The 25,471-nt window shown below is 41.8% G+C and overlaps 1 protein-coding gene across 1 annotated transcript; it reads left to right on the top strand.

The window, feature by feature from the left end:
• On the top strand, nucleotides 1–25,471 carry LOC311244737 (acyl-coenzyme A thioesterase 1-like). Its single transcript, XM_084334414.1, has 11 exons — nucleotides 1–80; nucleotides 313–556; nucleotides 2,389–2,488; nucleotides 3,008–3,198; nucleotides 3,635–3,807; nucleotides 7,250–7,369; nucleotides 7,578–7,660; nucleotides 9,480–9,573; nucleotides 21,952–22,032; nucleotides 22,843–22,984; nucleotides 23,238–25,471. The coding sequence occupies exons 2-11, from the start codon at nucleotides 358–360 to the stop codon at nucleotides 23,369–23,371; spliced, it is 1,317 nt and encodes a 438-aa protein (XP_084190540.1). The 5' UTR covers nucleotides 1–80; nucleotides 313–357; the 3' UTR covers nucleotides 23,372–25,471.

Below are 25,471 nucleotides of genomic sequence, written 5' to 3'. Positions count from 1 at the left end.
GCTGAAGAAGGCCGTGCATAATATGCACACAGTATTGTTTATCGTGTAATTTACAGTGTTGTTGGACTACATTAATCTTGGTGTGTGTTTGCGTTTGTCTTGTGGCAAGTCTCTGTACAGAGCTGAGTAGTAGCCAACCCTCTTATTATCTATTGCAGGAGGACCCTCTTGTTGTAACCTATTAGCAGACTGCACTTTGTATTGTGTGCACTGTGCACCAGTCGATGACTGTAGTAAACAATGTCATAAACGTGACAAGTATATTTGCGACTCACCTCACTTATACTAGTTATTTAATCTCAACACGTTCAGTGTTTGGACCCGTGTAGATGAGAGAGACTCGCTGCTGGAAGAAGCATGGAGAGAAGAAGACCCTGCTGTCCACAGCTGTCTGTCCACCCGACCAGAGGACTCCTGGATGATAGGTTTACCTTACTGGTCCAGAATGTGTCGCCGGTTCGAGGCTTCACTTTACACTCGCTCATCCATTCGGACGACGGTGATTTCTGGGAGGCGTTCGGCCACTATGTCAGTGATGCTGCTGGAGTTGTGAACGGTAGGTAGAAGAATGGGGGACCCTGATGATGTAAACAAGACAAACGTCTTTCTCTGGTCTGCAGCCCCTTAACAATTGTGTGTATTGAGCCGTACTGTATTGTACCCATTCTGCAAGCTATGAAGTTTTCATTCATTCATTCAGGCTATATACCAATTGTATGTCTGGGTATTTTGGACACGTTATTACCCCCCACCTACCCAACCCAACCTTCTCCAATGTACAGTTTCTTCCCCCTCAAATGTATATTATACTCTCTTTTCAGACTATTTTTGTACTCATAAACAGTACTGTACATTTGTAGATCTGGTATGTCATAAATGTATAGATGTAGCAGTACTGTCTATCTGTATGTCATGTATGTCATATGTTATGATTAATTGAAAATGGGGGACCCTGATGTAAACAAGACGAAAGTCTTTCTCTGGTCTGCATCCCCTTATATTAACAATTGTGTGTATTGAGCTGTACTGTATTGTACCCATTCTGCAATCTGTTAATTTTCAATCAATCAATCAAAGATTTATATTTGTGTTTTCCAGTGTTATGGAAAATGATGTATTAGGGAAGTATTTGGAATGTCATAGAAATTACTTTTTAATCTTTCAAGCATCCAAAGAAAAAAGGATCGTGGTATTGATTGATTGAAACCGTTTTGTATTCTCGATATGAACATTGATCGTGTTATTTGCAATGTCGTCGAGATTCCAAGTAAATTCAAACAATTCAAAACGCATATGCTGCTTTTTCTTTTTTAATATACATATACATATAAAAGGGCAAGACACATTTGTGGACACAGGTGAAAAGAGAAAAAAACAAAGCTATTAAATTAAAAAACAGTTACATACTGAGGTAGGGCGGTTTGTGATCATGTTTTTTACATTTTACATTTGGTCATTTAGCTGACGCTTTTATCCAAAGCACTTACTTAAGTTAAGTTCTGTACGACAAGTCAGCAGGAACTCTTTCAATGTTCATCAAACAGTGTTGAAACTTGAGTGCTTGGTAGTAAAGACATAGAGTCGCATGATAGTAGAAGACAGTAAGAAGGTTAGTTTTTTTTTCTTCATTTCAGATATTGATCAGATGTTGATTGTCCACAGGATAGTGGAGTATTGATTTTTTTTTTTTTTTTTAAAGATAAACAGATGTCAATCAATCACATCAATGTCTATTTCTATATCATGGCACCTGGTATCATGGTATTTAAGACTAGAAAGGTGTGCACCAGGCTGCACGCCAGACACACAGACAGACAAACACAAAAACACTGTTATCCTTATTATATAGTCATCAGCATGCTAAGCTAACAAACACACAGACCAAACACTGATGGACAGAAACACTGACCGCTCTCCAATTATAGTTATTAGCATGCTAACACTAGACAGTAATGGGAAGCATAGGAAGGATGCTAGGAAGCATAGGAAGGATGTTAGAAATGGTGATAGGAAGCATATGAAGGGTGATAGGAAGGATGTTAGGAAGGGTCATAGGAAGTATGTTAGAAATGGTGATAGGAAGCATAAAAAAGGGTGATAGGAAGGATGTTAGGAAGGGTCATAGGAAGTATGTTAGAAATGGTGATAGGAAGCATAGGAAGGGTGATAGGAAGGATGTTAGGAAGCATAGGAAGGGTGATGGGAAGTATGTTAGGAAGCATAGGAAGGATGTTAGGAGGGGTGATAGGAAGTACTGTATGTTAAGAAGCATAGGAAGGATGTGACCAATAATGCTAATTGAAGTTGCACTGTATCGTGTCATGGAATGCAATCAGCAGAACAAATTACACTTTTTACAAATGTATGTATTTGACCCATGATTTATAGTTGCCACTGATCCAAGTTTGGGCGGGACATATGACGGGGTGGAAGCCATGGCCCTGCTTTGGAGTATGAGACCAGTACCAGGCAGTAGGCCAGGACTAAGGTAGGCCAGCTAAAGGCTCTTTTGACCTTCCAATATTTATTCACCGTAATCACTATAGACTGAGACTGAGATTCAATGTGTAATTCTATTTCAGTGTTAGACTAAGACTCCCTAGATGCAACACTGAACGGCACAGGAAGTCCTTAATTCCGACAGCCATCAGACTTTATAACGCATCACTGTGCCTCACTGCATCACTGAGCACAGGGTGACAGTACAGTCTGGCATCATCTTCCTGGACCTTTACTTTTAAATCGACATTTTACAATTTACACGTATTACTGTACACTCACTGTATATTTCTGTATATTTTATATTTTAGAATACATATCAGAATGTATATCCCGGACCGTATTTTATTCTTTCTTCTTATTTTTCTTCTTACTCGTGACTTTCGTTTTTGACTACCTAAATGTTTACCGTTTACCGTGAGCGATCTGTAGTGCTGAATTTCCCTCGGAAATAAATATTTATTTCTATTTCTATTTCTATTCCTATTCTATTCCCTCACCTGATAAGGTTGAGGAAAAAGAACGTCCAGACTCCCATAGAGGTCCACGTCTCGGTGTACACAGGGCACCTGAGTGAGGGCTTCCAGGAGCAGGTGGCCCTGGCCAGTGTTGTCATAGAGCGCTGGTACATGGCTCCTGGGGTGCGCAGAGTTGAGCTGAAAGAGGGAGGAGTCACCGGGACCCTCTTCCTGCCTCCAGGTATAAACCGATGATTACCCATCATAGGCATGTGTAATTGTGTATTATATAAGTCATGCACCTGCCTAAAATCTGGACCCTGTACTGTAAGATTTAGATTCAGATTCCTTTTATTGTCACGTCATTCAGTACCTTTTACAGCAGAAAAAAGACTGAAATGCACTTTGTTGTGGTTCCTCGACCGTAGCAGCATCCAATATAATATTAAATTAAAATAGCATAGAATAAAATAAGAGAAAATAACAGCAAGATGACTATAATACAATTCGAACAAAGTGTGCCGATAACAGGATGCACAGTATGCAGATATTACACTGTGTTATGATGCATGCTAAAATGTCTTTAATTGTCCTTTTACCCATTGCTGTCTAATGTCCTGGTGCAATGACCAGACTTGAGGCCCGAGCAGACCGTGTTTTGTCTGTGTATACGACAGGGCCCGGTCCTTTCCCTGGCCTGTTGGATCTGTGGGGGGGTGGGGGCGGTCTGGTGGAGTACCGCTCTGCCATGCTAGCCTCTCGCGGCTACGCCTCTCTGGCATTGGAGTACATGGGTCCCAGGAAAACACCTGAGGGCGTGACCTCTCTTGTGGAGAACCAGTACTTTGAGGTACTAACATATTATTGGCTACACACAGTAGAAAAAGACAAATCAGATGTGTGTATGTGTGCGTGCCGCAGTGTTGTAGTCTGATTTTCAGGACTCGGGACTCGACTTGGACTTGAGCACTGATGACCCGGACTTGGACTTGGACTCGAGCATTGACTGCATTCGGACTCGGAAGGTGCAGACGAGGACTCAGACTTTATACTGTTCTTTTTTTAATTATTTGACTGCCAGAGTGGAGTGGACTCAACCTTGGTGACTTGGACTCGGACTAGGGTAATGGGGACTCGACTCGGACACGACTCTGGCTCTTCTTTGGTGACTCGGACTCAAACACAGGGGACTCGAGACTCGACTCGAGATTTAATGACTTGACTACAACACTGGTGTGCCGTGTGTGTGTATTTGTGTGAGTATTTGTGTGCGTGTGAGTCTGAGAATGACACGCTGCTTCTACAACCTTGTCTGTTGAAATTGTTCCATTTTCCATTATGTTCTGCATTTATTTTCATAACATGTGTAGGTACAGAAATATAATGCAATGTACCGCATACTGTTATGTATGCTTCTTCATGCAGTATGGGAGCGTTCAACCACAGCCTCTGCATGATCAGGCTGGGGTTGTAAGGGTTAAATGTAACCTGCTCAAAGGCACATTGACCCCCTTGTCTGGCCACTCCTTCAGTCAAACAACACGTTTGATGCTGGTAGTTAAACCTTTGTTGCATCAGCTTCCATTGCGTTACTTAAAAGTTGTAAAATATTTGGTCACCCTTTACAATAATGATCAGCTGTAAGTCATTTATAAGATAAGATATTCCTTTATTGATCCCCTTGGGGAAATGTGGGCGTCATCATGGCAGCGCGGGAGAGGGGAGGTACAAGTCTGGGCATGGTAATAGTAGAAAGACATAAATATAGGCAATACAATTTGATCTGAATATAAAAAATATGAGAAAAAATTAACAGTTTCAACAATATAATTAACTCTGAATATAAAAATATGAGTAAAATAAACCGTGTGTAAACAAAGGTGCAGATGAGGGTCTGTAATGCCCTATTGGTTATATTATACGTTACAATAAATATGGCAATTAATCATTTGAATCTGAATGTATACTATGAGTAAGAGTAAAAGTAAATGGTATACGTACAGTAGGTGCAGTATACACAAGTTACACTAACTGGCATGATATACGTCATACGTTGTAGTCTGAGACTCTGTGCCGGTTTTGGTGTTTTATAGTCAGAGACACTTAGTGGTCAGACATTCCTAATAACCTATTAACTATGTCGATTAGAAGCGTTGTTGTCATTGTACAGGATACAACAACATTAGGAGTGCTACTCCGGGCAGGGCGGCTACGTGGCGTAGTGGGCAAGGCGCTCGCCACAAATGCGGAGACACTGGGCTCGCCTGTTCGAGCCCAGCGCTCCACATTGCTTTCAGTTTAGCTGGTCGTTCATACTAATACACATTGGCCGTATTAGGGGGTGGGAAACTGATGGGTGGGGATCAGGGGCGTTGTGGACAGCGACTCCTACAGGTCGGTTGGTGCGCCTGCGCAGTAGAATCAGGAAGTGTCGGGGGCAGCGTGAGCCTCCCACGCGTTACTCCTCGCCACTGAGAGATCGAGCTGCGCAGGTGAAAAGATGCGACTGCTGTTACCTCAAGTACCGGAGGGGACTTGTGCTATGTATGACTTAGTCCACATTGCAGCCGGCTTGTGGGAGGCAAGAAACAGCGTTCGTGACAGGGGAGGGTTGAATTGGATGATACGAAATTGGGATGGGAGAAAATATAGAAAATGGGAGAAAAAGTGGATAAAAAAAAGGAGTGCTACTCCTGATCAGTGCAATTGACTGAATTCGGACTCGGAACGTGCAGACGAGGACTCTGACTTGTTAATTGATAAATCCAGTTATTTATTTATGATTTGTTTTGTAATAGGCCCTAATCATTTGGCATATGATAGTGATGGCTAGTGCATTTGTTCGCCTATTGTGTCACAAAGTAAATAAACTCCCTTTTTTTGTAAGTGGTTTTTCCCGAGGTCATGTCAGAAAACTAAGACCACCATTGCGCTCCTCGTCAAAAAGTACACACAATGTGCACCCCTGCCGATCAGAGTCTGGGAGATATTTTTTATTCAATTATTTCTTTCTTCTTTAATGAGAAATAATCAGCTTAAAGCTGTTGATGCCGCTGGGAGTCTGTGGGAAACCTTTGTTGCGCGTGTAGAGCCTTGAAAAGTGACGTAGAGCTCGCTCTCTTTCTGCTGGGCAGGTAAACTCTCTCTTGCTCATTTCTCCAAAGTCGCCTAAGCTTTGATAATGATAATAATGATAATTATGAATATGATCAATCACTATTTGTATTTGTAGAGGTTTTTGTAATAATCTGTAGATGATTTTGCAACCTCTACTCTAAAGTGTAATGTACAAATGTCTCTAGGTTTCTACATGAATTGTGTTTCTGTTATAAATAGTGTAGTTATTAATGATAACTACATATAGTTCAATTACTGTTTATTTAAAAGATGTATATAAATTGTTTGCTATAGTTGTTTGGTAGTTGAAAAGGTGAACTTAAACTTAAAGAAAGTTATTGAGGTTAGAATATCTCAAGATATACAGAGGTTGTCCCACATAAAACAGTCTTATATGTCACACACTAGATTTAAAGTATTTTATCAATCAACCAATCAATCTAATCAATCTAAATTCATACCTGTAATTACCTTAGCTAAAATATTATAGTCTGTATCCTTCAATGTTAAATGTCTATACTATATGTCTAATTTGTATTTGTATTTATTGGTTTAAAATACAGAGACAGTGCATATTAAGGAACATTTTACTGTAAATATGCCAGTTTAGCCAGGTTGGCTAATTTTCAACTGTAGTCTCTGGGGCAGGTGACATGAGCACTACAATAATTAAGACATAGTACAATAATTAAAACACAGTAGGAATCAGTATTAGTTACAATACACTAAAATACATACAAATAAATACATTAAAATACATTACAATACATCACAACCCCTCAGTTAAAATGGTCGCACACTTGACCATCTCACAACCATGATTTTAAGTTAGTTTTAAATTAAATGTAACTTTGATACTCCCTGAGCCGTGTTGGCAGACTGTTCCAGGTGTGGGCTGCTCTCACGGAAAAGGCTGCCTGACTAAAAGCAGACCTCCTGTTTGGGACGACACAGTCCCCTCTGACTACAGACCTGGTATATCTGTCAGCAGATGCTTTAATTTTCTATAAAACATTGTCATCACACCCTAATACAAGTATCTACTTTCTAGTCTACTAAGTCTACTTTCCTTAACCTTTATTGAACAAGTACTTATAAAATAATTGGCCTACAACATTTTCTTCTTCTTCTTCTTCTTCTTCTTCTTCTTCTTCTTCTTCTTCTTCTTCTTCTAGGCTGCGTTCACAGTTCTAAAGGAGCACCCCCTGGTGTGTGGGGACAGGATTGCCATACTGGGCCTATCCTTCGGGACGTCAGTGGCTTTAAACATGGCCATTTACTCAACTGTTATTCAGGTACGAAAGAGCTATGAGCATGTCTGCATCACATAGCCGACAACCTGGTTTCACATTAAGCCTGGTTTAATATTGTATTCATAGACACAATCCAAAATTAATAGTAAAATAGAGTGTGTGCATTTACCCAGGTGCGGTAGTTGTATCCTATGATATGTGTTTATATATACATGTGTGTTTATATATGACATTCTGTGCTTTCTCCCAGCCTACATGCGTGGTGTGTGTGAGCGGTAGTCACATCCAGCCTGTGAAGGGATCCCTCTCAGATATCTTCGCCGAGTATAACAAGTATGTACTTAAGACTGCTATTGATGGATACTACTACTTCAGCACTCACTGTATATACTTGAAAATACCACAAATGCACAAATACCACAAAATGCCGCTCCTCCCGGGCATTGTGTCGAAGTGTCATTGAGCAAGACACTTGACTTAACCCCTAACTGCTCCCGATGAGCAGGTTGGCACCTCGCATGGTTGCCTCTGCCATCGGAGTGTGAATGTGAGAAACAAATGATAAAGCGCTTTGGATAAAAGCTGCTATATAAATGCAGCCATTTACCATTTTACCATTTTACAGATCTCATGAAGGCATAATCCATTAACATATGATGCACATTATATGAAACAACCCACCAGTTCCCTGTCACCCTGTTTAACACAATGGCGCCCAAGGACGTATATCTCCGTGTTTCGATTCCACCCGTTGTGGACAGAAGCACGGATAAATCCGTGGCAAGTTGTTATTGCTTTTATTCCATATTAATAACCTATTCAAGGTCGCCGAGCGGCATTGCAGATTTACCCTACTCTATGAATTCGAGAAGGTGCAATACCGGCCAGATCCTCTTAGGGGCGCTTCATGGCTTCATAGGCCGAAGCCATCCAGGCGTTCGGCCTATGAGGCTAACGCGGTTATTGGTAATCAATAATCAGAAACGACGTCCCCCCCCTCCCCCCTTTCATGCATACATGCGTGAGGATCGTACCGATCATATGCAGTTTGAGTTTTAACTGGAGCGTATCTATAACCGAAATGCCATTGGATTTAACGTTATTAGCTATTAGCCCATTATCTCGGTTTCCAGGAAATATACTAGACCAAATCCGGTATAATGCTTATATTCACGGCGCTATAAAATGAGAACGTATTGATGAAATTTTTATTTCTTTAAGCCATTTTGAAGGGACGGTTTATGGTCTCAATTCACAATGAGAATGGACAGATAGCAATACTATAAAGTATAGATTTAGCTCTACAAACAGCCCCACGTCTGTTTACATTTCACGGCCCTCTTGACATTAATTAGACTCATCCCAGTGGCCTCGAAAGTGTTAACCCCAAGGCCAAAACATCAACCCCTGCACAGACATCAACAAATAGAATAGACTTTATTTTTCATTATACGATGTCATATGACGAGTGTACCGGTTGGAATGACCTCACAGTGATCACACGCGGTGTACCAGTTGGAATGACCTCAGAGTGATCACACACGGGAACAAACTGTCTCTGAGTCTATAGACCTGTTCGCTGTATACAAACATACCGTGTTCGAGCCAATCAGCAATACCAACTGAGTCACGTGACTAAGTTGCCCCGGACCTGCGCGAGCTGCTGCGCTAGAAGAATACGACGGGGCTCTATGGAGAAACCATGGCACTCCCCTGACTAAAAGTAGTTTCAAACGAAAACAGCTGGATGTCATTTAGCCAAATCAGCATGGCTGTGTGTGTGTGAGTGTGAGAGTCTTTCACCTTTTACATATCTAGCTTTGGCATGGATTGATTGTTTAGATCGCTAGCACGGCTAACAAATGCAAATATATTGTAGTCTGCCCCGTTGTTCTGACCAGGATTACGTTCCTTTCTGCTCCGGTGATGCGCGCGCACAATGAGTCTGGCGTATACAGTGAATAGGTCTATTGGTTCTGGCCTTGATGCACGCCTGCCCGGCAACAGGTGGACCAGGTGGAAGCCAGGGTGTGAGCTGTTCATAATGATGTTCCTTGCTCTGTCGAGGCAGCGGGGAGTTATATATGTCCTTCAGGGAGGGGAGGGGGCATAAGATATAAATACTACATACCATAAGTTTGTGTCTGACTAGAAACGTCAAGAAAACACGCCACGACGAGGAGAATCGAGTGATCTGGCGTGATCTACTTCTACCCATTACAACCGACCCCACCAAGAAAGTAGATGTGAGTAAAGTCTGCTAGATGATAAATAGTTTTCAACTGTTTATACATTCAAACAGAAGCATTGCACATGAGCCCTCTGTATAATGCTGCCATCTAGTGAGGACAAATGCCAAGTGCTTTTAAAGGGGAACACCACTCAAATGAAAAGTTACTTCCATGGCCTAAGACAGTTCAATCAATGTTTGTGAACATCCGAATCAGAAAGGTCTTTATTGCCAAGTAGTTTTCACATACAAGGAATTTTGCTTTGGTCGTTTTCGGTGCGACATTAACGGACAGACTAAGCATAATAGAATATAGTATAATTATAAGTACAAAATTAAAATAGGCCAGGGCTGTACACTGTGGTCAAGTATATAATTATTATAATAAAATAACAATACAGTGGGATGGGATATTTAGGGGGGCTGGGCAGTTATGTGCAAAAAGTATGAACAGTGAAGTATGAACAAGTATGAATGAATTAATGAAAACTTTATTTAACAGATTGCAGAATGGGTACAATACAGTACGGCTCAATACACACAATTGTTTTTTTTTGATCCACTTTTTCTCCCATTTTTCTATTTTTCTCCCATCCCAATTTCGTATCATCCAATTCAACCCTCCCCTGTCACGAACGCTGTTTCTTGCCTCCCACAAGCCGGCTGCAATGTGGACTAAGTCATACATAGCACAAGTCCCCTCCGGTACTTGAGGTAACAGCAGTCGCATCTTTTCACCTGCGCAGCTCGATCTCTCAGTGTCGAGGAGTAACGCGTGGGAGGCTCACGCTGCCCCCGACACTTCCTGATTCTACTGCGCAGGCGCACCAACCGACTTGTAGGAGTCGCTTGTTCACAACGTTCGATCCCCACCCTTCAGTTTTCCCTCCCCGTAATACGGCCAATGTGTATTACTGCGGACGACCAGCTAAACTGAAAACAATGTGGAGAGCTGGATTCGAACACGCGAATCCTAGCGTCTCCACACTGGTGGCGAGTGCCTTGCCCACTACACCACCTAGCCGCCCAATACACACAATTGTTAAGGGGATGTTGATCTTGTACATCTACATCTTGCCCAGTTGTACAGCCCTGGCCTATTCTTATGAAATGTTTTACTTATAATTGTACTATATTCTATTGTGCTATATTTAATTTAGTTTATATCCAGTGTTGGGCAAGTTACTTTAAAAAAGTAACTAGTTACAGTTACTAGTTACTTCTTCCAAAAAGTAACTAAATTACTTACTCAGTTACAAATTATAAAAGTAACTAGTTACTTCAGAAAGTAACTATTGCGTTACTTTCAAGTTTTTTTTTTACATAAACAAATCTAAACTATTTTTTTATGTTGCTGTGGGACAAAGTGAGACTAGCCTCCAATCAAATGCCATGTATGTAGATATTATAATTACTATGTTTATATAGTGGATCATACAAATACAAACAGAATAGATGTTTTGGAACTTTTGATATGTATTGCCCCTCAACAGGCCACAACTGGGCAACATTAAATTATGCTTGTTAAGCACTATACCAAAAATAAATAACAAATATATACTGATTGATTGAACATTTTAATTAACAGATTGCAGAATGGGTACAGTACAGTACAGCTCAATACACACAATTGTTAAGGGGATGCAGACCAGAGAAAGAGTTTCGTCTTGTTTACATCAGGGTCCCCCATTTTCAATTCATGACATTTATGACGAAAGTCTTTCTCTGGTCTGCATCCCCTTAACAATTCTATGTATTGAGCTGTACTGTACTGTACCCATTCTGCAATCTGTTAATAAAGTTTTCAATCAATGACATACACAACATACAGATATAAGAATCTAATCGAATCATCTAAACTAATCTAATCATGACATTTAAGACATGCATGACATACAGATATATATATATCTCTGAGCACCTGAAGCCTGTGCTATTAAACCAGGAAGTGCAGCACTGTTGATAAGGCTGTCAGCACTGCAGTAGAGCCACTCAGTGCCCTGCGCTGCAAAGAGTGAACACAAAACGCTCATGGACCCGCGGTCTCATGTTGACTGAGTCGCTTGTGTTGTTCGTTGGATTCGTTTTTGGGCTCAAAACGTACACTACACGGACCGCGGTCTCATGCTGACTGATCAGTGATCGCTTGTCTTGTCGCGCTGTGTGTCAGACTCTGGATGCTTTAGACACCCGCCCACCTCCACCTCTGATTGGTTTACCATGACATTTTATTCAACCTCAGCCAATCGTCAGCATGTATGCTTGGCTCGCGCACTGCCCACTAAACAAGGAAGAACATATTATTGCCTCTCGGCGCAGAGATCTGTCTGATGAAAGAAACAGGTTCATTCATAGTAACGCGCCGCATTTTTTTGCAGTAACGCTAACAGCGTTATTAAGATTGAAAGAGTAATCCGTTAGATTACTCGTTACTGAAAAAACTAATGCCGTTAGTAACGCCATTACTTATAGCGCCGTTATTCCCATCACTGTTTATATCCCATTTTATCGTATTCAACCTCTTTATTTACAGTTGTACAGCCCTGGCCTATATCTTATTTCATAATTATATTCTATTCTATTGTGCTTAACTTAGTTCATATTTCATTTTATTTTATTGTATTATCTGTCTGTTAACCCTTTAATCGCCAAGGACGACTTTAGACGTCATTGCTCGCCATGCTTAACACTTTGGGTGCCGGCCAAAAATCCGGAAAATGACTGTGGGTTGCCAGGATTCCTGGACGATTCTAGCATATCTCATGATCTTAGCGGAGCTATTTCTATATTTTATATTATAACTATGGGGAAATGGTTGGGCTCATTTGAAGACGACAAGTTGATGTACACAATGCAAAAAACTGTTTGTTTCTGCATGTCTTCGTTCGTTCACAATTACAAGTTAAAAAACGTCAACAAAAGATAAAAGTGGAGGTAAATTATTTAGAACAGAAGTTACAGGCACTTTTATGAAAGGTGTGCCGGCGGGGTGATAATAGGTACTGAACGTGTTATAAAGCAATTTAGACTGGGATGGATGGATGGATGGTTTGATTGATTGATTGTTTGACAGATTGTTTTATTGGTTTGATTGATAGAATGTTTTATTGTTTTGTTGATAGTTTGATTCATAGATTGATTTGTTTGATTGATTGATTACTTTGTTGGTCATTTGATTGATAGAATGTTTGATTGTTTTGTTGATAGTTTGATTCATAGATTGATTTGTTTGATTGATTGATTACTTTGTTGGTCATTTGATTGATAGAATGTTTGATTGTTTTGTTGATAGTTTGATTCATAGATTGATTTGTTTGATTGATTGATTACTTTGTTGGTCATTTGATTGATAGAATGTTTGATTGTTTTGTTGATAGTTTGCTTGATAGAATGTTTGATTGTTTTGTTGATAGTTTGATTCATAGATTGATTTGTTTGATTGATTGATTACTTTGTTGGTAATTTGCTTGATAGAATGTTTGATTGTTTTGTTGATAGTTTGATTCATAGATTGATTGGTTTGATTGATTGATTACTTTGTTGGTCATTTGATTGATAGAATGTTTTGTTGGTAATTTGCTTGATAGAATGTTTTATTGTTTTGTTGATAGTTTGATTCATAGATTGATTGGTTTGATTGATTGATTACTTTGTTGGTCATTTGATTGATAGAATGTTTGATTGTTTTGTTGATAGTTTGATTCATAGATTGATTTGTTTGATTGATTACTTTGTTGGTCATTTGCTTGATAGAATGTTTGATTGTTTTGTTGATAGTTTGATTCATAGATTGATTTGTTTGATTGATTGATTACTTTGTTGGTCATTTGATTGATATGCCTGGCGCTAATGAACAAGTAAGTTTTATAACTACTGGTGTAGGTCCAGACAACATTATTATAAAATACAGAATACTTTACAATGCAAAAAACTTGAAACTTTGATGCCATGAACATTTTTATTGTAAAATATGTTCAATAAACTGGGTGACAAGTCATCAGTACCAACCATTGTTGCTGTGCATTATATGCTGGTAACATTCACAGTATAGGATTATGGTAATTTACCAAGACAATACCTTATAAAAAGTGAACACTGGAGGATAATCAACCATTGTTTCAGTGCATTTAGGAGTTTGTTGGTAACATTCACAGTATAGGATTATGGTAATTTACCAATACAATACCTTATAAAAAGTGAACACTGGAGGATAATCAACCATTGTTTCAGTGCATTTAGGAGTTTGTTGGTAACATTCACAGTATAGGATTATGGTAATTTACCAAGACAATACCTTATAAAAAGTGAACACTGTGATGATAACCAACCATTGTTTCAGTGCATTTAGGAGTTTGTTGGTAACATTCACAGTATAGGATTATGGTAATTTACCAAGACAATACCTTATAAAAAGTGAACACTGGAGGATAATCAACCATTGTTTCAGTGCATTTAGGAGTTTGTTGGTAACATTCACAGTATAGGATTATGGTAATTTACCAAGACAATACCTTATAAAAAGTGAACACTGGAGGATAATCAACCATTGTTTCAGTGCATTTAGGAGTTTGTTGGTAACATTCACAGTATAGGATTATGGTAATTTACCAATACAATACCTTATAAAAAGTGAACACTGGAGGATAATCAACCATTGTTTCAGTGCATTTAGGAGTTTGTTGGTAACATTCACAGTATAGGATTATGGTAATTTACCAAGACAATACCTTATAAAAAGTGAACACTGGCTGATGATAACCAACCATTGTGTCAGTGCATTTAGGAGTTTGTTGGTAACATTCACAGTATAGGATTATGGTAATTTACCAAGACAATACCTTATAAAAAGTGAACACTGGAGGATAATCAACCATTGTTTCAGTGCATTTAGGAGTTTGTTGGTAACATTCACAGTATAGGATTATGGTAATTTACCAAGACAATACCTTATAAAAAGTGAACACTGGAGGATAATCAACCATTGTTTCAGTGCATTTAGGAGTTTGTTGGTAACATTCACAGTATAGGATTATGGTAATTTACCAAGACAATACCTTATAAAAAGTGAACACTGGAGGATAATCAACCATTGTTTCAGTGCATTTAGGAGTTTGTTGGTAACATTCACAGTATAGGATTATGGTAATTTACCAAGACAATACCTTATAAAAAGTGAACACTGTGATGATAACCAACCATTGTTTCAGTGCATTTAGGAGTTTGTTGGTAACATTCACAGTATAGGATTATGGTAATTTACCAAGACAATACCTTATAAAAAGTGAACACTGTGATGATAACCAACCATTGTTTCAGTGCATTTAGGAGTTTGTTGGTAACATTCACAGTATAGGATTATGGTAATTTACCAAGACAATACCTTATAAAAAGTGAACACTGGCTGATGATAACCAACCATTGTGTCAGTGCATTTAGGAGTTTGTTGGTAACATTCACAGTATAGGATTATGGTAATTTACAAAGACAATACCTTATAAAAAGTGAACACTGGAGGATAACCAACCATTGTTTCAGTGCATTTAGAAGTTTGCTGGTAACATTCACGTCACATGAACTACAGGGCATATCTTACTTGGTCTCTCGCATCGATGACTGCATTGTCCATTGATAAATGGATGAAGCGCCAGATGATCTGTGGACCAAAAAATATCCAATACATGCTTCCAAAGTATATAAATAATAGGCCAATGGACTGCATTAGAAAAGTGTGGTATGTTACCTACAGTATATACTTTTTTAAACTGGGTGACTGTCAGCAACCATTGGTTCTGTGCAAACGGTAAAAATGAGGGGGGAAAAAGATAAATAAAAAAAAACTATATACACACACAATGCAAATTATGAATGGAGTCGATACAGCTAGATCGCTAACATAACGTCTCATCTGCAAGTGGTCCAAACATGCCTATGCAATATCGACAACCGTGGCCCAAATACATGTGTTCAACGCATTTGTCTTGTACAGAAAACAGTGCAACTACCCATACACTATACTATACTATACTATACTACAATATACTATACTATACTATACTACACTATACTATACTACACTCAGCTAGCTATACTATGTACCGGTACACATGGTTCTGTCTGTATCACACAATGATGGATTATTTAGAAGTAATCTGTACTTCTGTGTGCCGGATTATTTAGAAGTAGTCTGTACTTCTGTATGACAACTAATAAAGAAACTATTTAGAGAAATCCCTCTTTGTGTGGTACAGAGCGAAGCATTTGTCACGATGCAGGGGGACTTTGCACGATGTGCAAAAATATCTGGTCTCACTCCTGATGCCACGCCTACTGCAGACACGACATTTCCTACACGGTAGCTTTCTCTTCGGGGTGGCTTTGTATGCAACCATTACATGCTTCACAAAGCCACCCACTAATCTGCTCTGCGGGTCCCCCAGTGGGGCCCTAGGGTCGACACGCCCCACCTGCTCAGCCCCTGCCTCCTCCTCATCCCCACCCCCTGCCTCCTCCCCTGCCTCCTCCCCTGCCTCCGCCTCCGCCTCCATCTCCGCTGTCACCCCAGGAATCTTCTTCTCCTTACCGTCTGTGTAGGTCCGCGCCACAGCCCTGGTGAACCGGAAGAGGTTGGAGTAATGCCCTTGTGGGTGCTTTTTTTTGTACAAGACAAACGCGTTGAAGATACATATTTGGATCAGATACATCACAAACTTTTTGGTCCACTTTCCAGTCTTACGTGTAACCGGATAGTACGATATATTCTGATCCAGCTGATCGACGCCGTTCATGAATTTATTGTACTCCAGGATTGATGATGGCTTGAGCATCTCCACCCTCAGCGCTTTGCCCTTCTTCTGCTTCTTCCACACCATCGCCTTTTCCATAGTGTCCTCGTGGAAGCTGCTGATGGTCTTCACGATTCTCTTATCGCGCCATGCCACGATCAGGACCTCCTTGTTGTTGACCGCAATGCGCTCCCCCACACCGATGTCACGTTTGGTAATGTTCTTGATGATGGCTGGCTCGCCCCGGTGCTTCCTGAGGGTACCACAGACGTCGGTCCTCAACTGTCGGAGCCTGGCGGACATACGTACCGAGTTGTAGAAGTTGTTCATGTAGAGCGTATAGCCGGCCCCAGACAGACGTCCAAGCAGACCGACGACCGTGTCCCCCAGGAGCGAGCCTTCCCGACAATATGGCTTAAATGAAAAGCAATATCCTGTGCGTGATTCGCACAGGAAGTAGGACTTGATGCCATAGCGGGTGGGCTTGTTGGGGTTGTAGACCCGGAAGGTCAGGCGGCCTCGCCATGCCATCACCCCCTCGTCAATGGCGAGCTCGCGTTCAGGCTGGTACAGCTCCTTGCACCTCGTGTTTACATGGTCGACTACAGGGCGTACTTTGCACAATTTGTCTCTAACCTCCAGGGAAGTATTGTCCGCAAAGTGGAGGAATCGCCAGATCAATTGGAACCTGTTGCGTGGCATGGTATCAGAGTAGTACGGTGTGTACATCATGTCGTCAGTGGTCCACATCTGGTCCACGCGAGGCTTCCGCAGGACACTGCTAAGGAAATGGAGTCCGAGGAACTTCTTCAGCTCCTTCAATGTGAGGGGCTTCCAAAGCAGTGCCCTGCTACTGGTTAGCGTGGGGTCCAGCCGGGCAATGGACTGCTCAGCGTAGAGGTTGGACTGGGCAACAATAGAGTTCAGAAAAGCATCTGTCAGGAACAGATCCATCCATTTCGCAGGCCGGTAAGATCTGAGTGCCTTGGCGTCCTGGAGCAACCCCGGTTGGGCTGTGAAGGGGATCCTTTGAGGCACCCAGCCCTCACGAGACCAGGCATTCTCCTCTTCCTGACGGATCGCAGCCCTGCTCTTCGCTCCTCCACGACCTGTCAATTATACAAATATACTATAACACCCCTACTGTAGACATTCATATGCCACGTAGTTACAAACTGTGTGAGTGAATGAGTGAGTGTGTGTGGGGTTCAGATGTCAGAGCTGGACGTGGTGTGGGGGTCAGAGGTCAGAGCTGGAAGTGGTGTGCAGAGTGAGGCCAACTTACCGCTCTTAGATGTGCGTTTCCGCCCTGCAACAGGTTCCGGCATGTCCAGACTAGCATCCAGTTCTAGAATCACATGATGTAATACATTACACTAGGGCAACGCATTGTCATTGTATTTACCACCATCACCACCAGACCAGGCCCTGCAGCAGCCAGTCACCACCAGGCCCAGGCCCTGCAGCAGCCAGTCACCACCAGGCCCAGGCCCTGCAGCAGCCAGTCACCACCAGGCCCAGGCCCTGCAGCAGCCAGTCACCACCAGGCCCAGGCTCTAGCAGCAGCCAGTCACCACCAGGCCCAGGCTCTAGCAGCAGCCAGCTACCACCAGGCCCAGGCTCTAGCAGCAGCCAGTCACCACCATGTACAATTACCTGCAGGAGTAGAATGTGATCCTATGTCGTTGCCAGTCTCAGCGTCACTATCTGCAGGGTCTGCGCCAGAATCTGAATTGGATTAAATTCATTCAGTAAGTAAGTCTCACAAAACACAATAGTAATACATTTACACATACATAAATGTAGTTAGTACATACCCAAGCATGTTGGTGTATTGGCCCCGGATTCGGTTTCGGAGTGTTCTGCTGTGTGAACACAAAATAAATCAGCGGCCATCAAAGCATGTACATGTGTGTGTGTTGTAATCAATGGAATTTTACATATGCTACACAACCATGCATTTAAATATAGGCCTCGCCATGTGTCCATGCCATTGTGTATGTGTGTGCTGTAATCAATGGAATTTGCATATAGAGGCCTCACCATGTACTGCGAAGTTCAAAGGTGTTGGAGAGGATGCATGTCTTTTGATCTTGTGTGTGTGTGTGTGTACACACACTGCACACACACACACACACATACACACACACATCAAATGGCATGGGGTGAGGCATCTACACACACACACACACACACATCCATGTAACTAAATGTAGTGGCCTGTACATGCCTACTATATCCTATATCATTCAACTATCGATTTGAACATGCACAAAACAATATTCACATTGCAACATACCAATTACCACGTCGACCACCACCACCACGTCGTATCATGCCCAGCATGCAACTATTATCACTTACATGATAGCTACACACTTCAAAGAGCCACTTCAAAGGGCGTGCACATGCACACACACACACACACACGCACACAAGACAACCTAACTGTAGCACATGGTAGCGTGGCCTGTACTGCATGCCTACTATATCCTATATCATTCAACTATCGATTTGAACATGCACAAAACAATATTCACATTGCAACATACCAATTACCACGTCGACCACCACCACCACGTCATATCATGCCCAGCATGCAACTATTATCACTTACATGATAGCTACACACTTCAAAGAGCCACTTCAAAGGGCGTGCACATGCACACACACACACACACACGCACACAAGACAACCTAACTGTAGCACATGGTAGCGTGGCCTGTACTGCATGCCTACTATATCCTATATCATTCAACTATCGATTTGAACATGCACAAAACAATATTCACATTGCAACATACCAATTACCACGTCGACCACCACCACCACGTCGTATCATGCCCAGCATGCAACTATTATCACTTACATGATAGCTACACACTTCAAAGAGCCACTTCAAAGGGCGTGCACATGCACACACACACACACACGCACACAAGACAACCTAACTGTAGCACATGGTCGCGTGGCCTGTACTCTACATCCCTACTATATCCTATATCATTCAACTATCGATTTGAACATGCACAAAACAATATTCACATTGCATTAGTAAACATGACGTACCGTTGCCCCGTCGACCACCACCGTGTCCGACTCCCACGTCTGAATCGTGCGATGAATCAGACTCATACCTCCGACCCAAGCCGAGATCATCGTCAGATGATTCCGGAGCTAGAATATAATAAATGCATATCAGCGTTAGGTTTGGCAAACTAACGTTACATAGTCACAGAATAAGCGGTAGGTAAATCATCAAATACACGTTTCACACACACACAATCACATGCATATCGCCGGCGTTGGTTTGTCGAACTAACGTTACATAGTCACAGTATGTAAATCATCAAATACACGTTTCACACACACACACAATCACATGCATATCGCCGTTGGTTTGTCGAACTAACGTTACATAGTCACAGTATGTAAATCATCAAATACACGTTTCACACACACACATATATATATATATATATATAAGACCGTGTAATTACCTGGTGGTTCCCAATCGGCGCTCCCATCAGATTCGTGGGCGGTCGAATCGCTGTCCCCTGACTCGCATGAAGAAGCTATGACCACAGCGGCAGCCTTCCTCTTCCTCGAACTGCGTCGGGTAGAGCCGCTCCCGGTCCCGGGGAGAGACGCGTTACTGGGCCCAGCAACGGTCTCACGGCTCTCTCCGATCGGAGCTACCAAAGACGTTGGTGCTGTTGGTGCTGCTGCTGCTTGAACAACCGCGGGTCCAAACGCCAGCTTCGTCTGAACAAAGCGACCCGCCGCCGGATTGTCCCCTCGCTTTCCTACACTACGTCTCTTCATACTGATCTAAATGAAACTACTAACTGATCAAACTACTATTACTACTACTGAAATATACTACCTAGACTACACACTAATCCCTCGAATAGTACTACTACTTAGCACGACTAAGTACTTTCTAAAGCACAGCTGAAACCTTACAATTAGTCTGATACTACCACTATACTGTATAACACTATAAATATAGACTATAGGCTGATAGTATCGCTCTATCTATCTCTCTCTCTCTCTCTCCTCCAAAACCTCGTAGATTCTGGGATCGCGCTAACGTTTTATACCTGTGGTTACATTGGCCAGGTATGCTGGCCAATCAAATGCCAGATTCATTGTGGGGTACAATATTCCCCCTATTGTGATAGTGTTAGAAAATAGGGGGACACTGCCACCTAGTGAAATTTGAGAGGAAATGCAGTTTCCGGTTAAAATTTTCTTCCAAAAGCTCGGCGGTGAAGTTCAGACGGGGAAAATCGAAAAAAGATGTAAACAGATCAAAGACGCTGTACAGCGTCCTCGGCACCTTGAGCATGGCCGGGAAAGACGCTGTAAAGCGTTTCCCGGCACCCAAAGTGTTAATCTGCCAATGACGTCGTACAGCGTCTTTGAGATCAATATTTCAAAAATCTGTCATGGCAATCATATTTCACCCACGGAGACTTGAGACTTGCTGTTGATCTCCTCTCAACTCTCCAACGGTTCAAGACCGCCATCTGGTGGCCGATCGGCGAATCGCCAAAACCGGAAGTGACGCGCCGGAAGTGGTGCTCACCCATATTTCGTCCGGCCACTCGCTATCGCTAGCGGGACTCCAGCTTGATACACTGGATAGCGATCCGTTGCCAATAACTCGATAAACAACATGATTTGGACGTATATAGTATTATACAACCTGGAACTGGACCAACTAGATCGACATCCCATAATAGAGAACTTTCTACTCCACGCTGATCGCCCAACGCTATGAGGAAGCTGCGGTGAGTTTCAGCGTGTTTGATTATTATTATACATACACACTGCTCCGATCAACATATCACCCATACTAAATAAATGATTTAACGTCGGCCACGGACTTATAAACCCCCCCCCCCCCCCCCCCCTCCGGTCACCAGCAGATGATGAGGCATGACGTGTAGGACCTTGTACAATTGAAATTTTTTATCTGACGTCAATCGGTATCAAACTACATTTGATGATCTAATATATGTATTTGTGGCTATAACTCACGTTCTATGGAATGCTGCAGAAAACGATAAAAACATATTTATACTTTAGACCATATTTTAGTATGAATGTGTGAATGAAAAAGTAGAACGTTGCTACATCCTAAACGATAGATACTTGATGTTGAATGGGCCATAGTAATGTCAATTTAGCAATACAATTAAAAAAGTTATAGCCCTGCAAAGAAGGGGAACATCTCCATAGACAAATAGAGCTGGCAGAGGACGGTATAAGGATGGATATAAGCGTGGCAGAGAAAGGGTTAATGTATGTCCGTTAATGTCGCACCGAAAACGACCAAAGCTAATTCCTTGTATATGAAAACTACTTGGCAATAAATACCTTTCTGATTCTGATATCAGCCGGCTAGCAAACGCTTCAGACTGTAAGAATACCTGACGTGACGAAGACAACGAGTGCAGTGGAAAGGTCTTTGGCTCTCCAGTGTTCGAGTTGTTTAACATTGTTTAACATGTTCTCCTTGAATGTTCTCCATGAATCCCAGCTTGCACACAGAGTGAATCAAATGACCCTCGTTCAACTGTTATGGTGTCATCCGTGTCTTTAGATGGGTCGGCTCCAGTGTCCTGTGTTGATGGTCGTGGGCGAGGATGATCAGAACTGGCCCGCCTCAGAATCTGCGGAAGATGTGAGGAGCTAATGGTGTCTAACCTCAATTACTATTAGGGATGGGCGAAGCTCACAAAATTACTATTCGATAGTCGCTGGGAACTATTCCATTATTAATTTACATTTACATTTACATTTAGCTGACGCTTTTATCCAAAGTGACTTACAAGTTCTGTACGACAAGTCATCAGGAAGGGCACAACTCTATCAGCTGAGTAACAATGTTCATCAAAGTGTTGAGTGCTACAGTGTAGGTTAGTTTATTAGGACAAGTGCATGACAGTAAGGTTAGTTAGGGTTATATATATATATATATATATATATATATATATATATATATATATATATATTTTTTTTTAAAGATAATTCAGATAATTGAAAAGCATCCCCCCTGAACGTTAAACTTATCACTGATGCTTGAAATGTGTGAACTTAGTGAAACAACATGGCAAACGTACAAAACGTTGCTACCATGTAACATCTCCGGTCTCTCTTTCTTCATCTTTCTTTTCTGTTCTCCCAGCTGTTAACAGACTGTTATGCTACTGTACCTGGCTAGCTATCGAGTTGTGCCCAGCATGCCGTTCAGAGGTGTAACAGTTAATAGGGTCCCCTCTCTATACAATACACATTGTAGGTGCCGGTAAAAACAAGGGAAAATATAATCTTTTGAGACAAAACAATATTTTCATAGACAAATAGATTTTCTTAAATAATTAAAACGACTATTTGAATATTTTAAAATCTACGCTGATCCCTAATTACTACTAAAGCAGGGAGGCTTGAAGTATAATTTAACAGTGCTGATCATTTATCTTCTTTCCCTTAGATCAAAGAGATGATGGAGAGAGCAGGGAACAGTCACCTGTTGACCATCCTGTCCTACCCCAAAGCTGGCCACCTGATCGAGCCTCCTTACAGCCCACATTTCCGCTCCAGCAACTTTATGCTGGCGGGTTCAGGAAAGAAACGTAAGTTACCTTTGGTGTCTGTGTGTGAGTGTGTGTCTGCTCAATTCTGTACATTATTATTATTATTATTAATAAACACGTTTAACACTACACCATATTTTATCTATGTATTACAAGATTTGCACTACATCCATACCTCATTTTTGTACCTCATTATCTGCATTTTTACTTCATTGTACTTTAGGTTGTACTTTAGTTTGTATATTTGATAAAAAAAAAAACATGCTTGAACATGCTGTTTTTTTGTTTGCAGTTGTGGTCCTTTGGGGCGGAGAGACAGCGCCACATAGTCACGCACAGGAAGACGCATGGAAGAAGACACTGGACTTCTTCCAGGAGCATCTGTATCGTAGCAAGGAACCGGCTCAACCCCTGTCAAATCTGTGACCTCAGAAATGTGCTCGTTTCAGAAATCCATTTCATCAGAGACGCGAGACGAAAGCTACGGTGCGGAGCTTTTGTCTCCACCTGCTGGAAGTGAGAGGTAGTAGTTACTGTATCTGCGTTTGTTGTCGCTTTTTTTTATTTTTTTTATCCACTTTTTCTCCTTGTTTTTTTTCTATTTTTCTCCCATCCCAATTTCGCCTCGCCTATTCTCCCTTCAATTCTCCCCTCCCCTATCTCGAACATTGCTAGACTATGCCTCCCACTGGTCAGCTGCAGTGAGGACCAAGCCTTGCATCACGTGTCCCCTCCGGTACACGAGGAGGCAGCTGTCGCATCTTTTCACCTGTACAGCGCGATCTCTGTGGCGAGGAGTAACGCGTGGGAGGCTCACGCTGCCCCCGATGCTTCCTGATTCTGCTGTACAGGCGCACCAACCGACCTGTAGGAGTCGCTGTCCACAACGTCCAATCCCCACCCACCAGCTTTCCCACCCCTAACACTGCCAATTGTGTTAGTATGAACGACCAGCCAAGCTGGTAGCAACGCAGAGAGCTGGGCTCGAACCCACCATCTCCGGCGTTAGTGGCGAGCGCCTTGCCCACTGCGCCACTTAGCCGCCCCTCGCTTCTTTTTTTTTAAACTTTATTCCGTCCTCTGAACGCAGTTTATTTTTTTATCTGGAGCGTCCACTCCAGAAACAGTTATTTTTCTGCCATTTCCTTGTTGTCGTTCTTCTCTCCCCTGCTCTGGACTCCGGCAAACTAACCGATCATTGCTGGGTGACCGATCATTGCTGTTAATAAAGTTTTCAATCAATCAATCAATGGTGTAAAATACAGAGTGTTCCTGTTAGGGCTGCACGATTAATTGAAAAAAAATTGCGGTCTCCATTCATAGACCTATGCGATCTCATTTTTTTTTTTTTATCCACTTTTTCTCCCATTTTCTATTTTTCTCCCATCCCAATTTTGTATCGTCCAATTCTACCCTCCCCTGTCTCGAACGCTGTTTCATGCCTCCCACAAGCCGGCTGCAATGTGGACGAAGGCATACATAGCACGAGTCCCCTCCGATACTCGAGGTAGCAGCCGTCGCATCTTTTCACCTGCGCAGCGCAATCTTTCAGCGTCAGGGGTCTGCGCTTTGGAGGGACGCCGCCCCCATCGCTTCTTGATTCTACTGTGCAGGCGCACCAACCGACCTGTAGGAGTCGCTGTCCACAACGTCCGATCCCCACCCATCAGTTTTCCCTCCCCCTAATACTGCCAATTGTATTAGTACGGACGACCAGCCAAACTGAAAACAATGTGGAGAGCTGGGCTCGAACCCAGCGTCTCCAGCATTGGTGGTGAGTGCCTTGCCCACTGCACCACCTAGCCGCCCATGCGATCTCATTTCTAAACGATGACGCTTAAAAAAAAAATAATAGACTTAAAAAAAAAAGTCAATTACTTTTTACTTTACTTTTTTAAATGATGACGGAAAAATAAGAATTGTGAGAGAATCGTGATCTCAATTCTTAGAGAAAAATTGTGATTCACATTTTAGCAAGAATCGTGCAGCCCTACCTGTCTATTTACCATGTCTATTCTAGTTATCTTATTATTATTACTACTATTACTATTGTTTTATTGCACATTCGTAGCGGGCATGGCCAACCGCATTTCACTGTATGCCCTGGTATGTATGTGATGAATAAACTCTTGAATCTTGTATGATTTTCTGTTTGAAATTGTGTGTGAATGTGAACATGAGTGTGAATAATGATTTGCATGGGGGATATAGCATTGTGGAATAATGAAGGTATCACTGGGACTTCATCCTAGCTCAGGTTATTGACAGCCACAGATGTTAAAATGTTTATCTTTATTTAATTTAGTCAAGAATACCTAATAGACACTTCATATCACCTTTCATCAGATGTATCTTTTATCATCTCCCATTTATTATTCATAATCTTTTACTACTAGTCGTTTACTACTGTCGAACCACTTTAGAATGTCCTTAGCTTTTTCCATCTTGCCCTGATTTAGTCTTGGATAGCGGCACCTGTCTGCAGCATTTTCATCCTGAAATTAATAAAGAAGAGTTTAATTAACA

Source organism: Notolepis coatsorum (assembly GCF_963971535.1).
Source record: "Notolepis coatsorum genome assembly, chromosome: 18".
NCBI classification, from domain to species: domain Eukaryota; kingdom Metazoa; phylum Chordata; class Actinopteri; order Aulopiformes; family Paralepididae; genus Notolepis; species Notolepis coatsorum.
The sequence above is the reverse complement of the archived record's forward strand: the minus strand, read 5'-3'. Positions and strand labels throughout refer to the sequence as shown.

Bases quoted from the DNA above. Each gene is read 5' to 3' on its own strand.
- LOC311244737 (XM_084334414.1), top strand. From the start codon at position 358: ATGGAGAGAAGAAGACCCTGCTGTCCACAGCTGTCTGTCCACCCGACC. The intron at 3,808-7,249 runs GTACTAACATAT...TTCTTCTTCTAG, and splicing joins TGGAGAACCAGTACTTTGAG to GCTGCGTTCACAGTTCTAAA. The intron at 22,985-23,237 runs GTAAGTTACCTT...TTTTGTTTGCAG, and splicing joins GGCGGGTTCAGGAAAGAAAC to TTGTGGTCCTTTGGGGCGGA.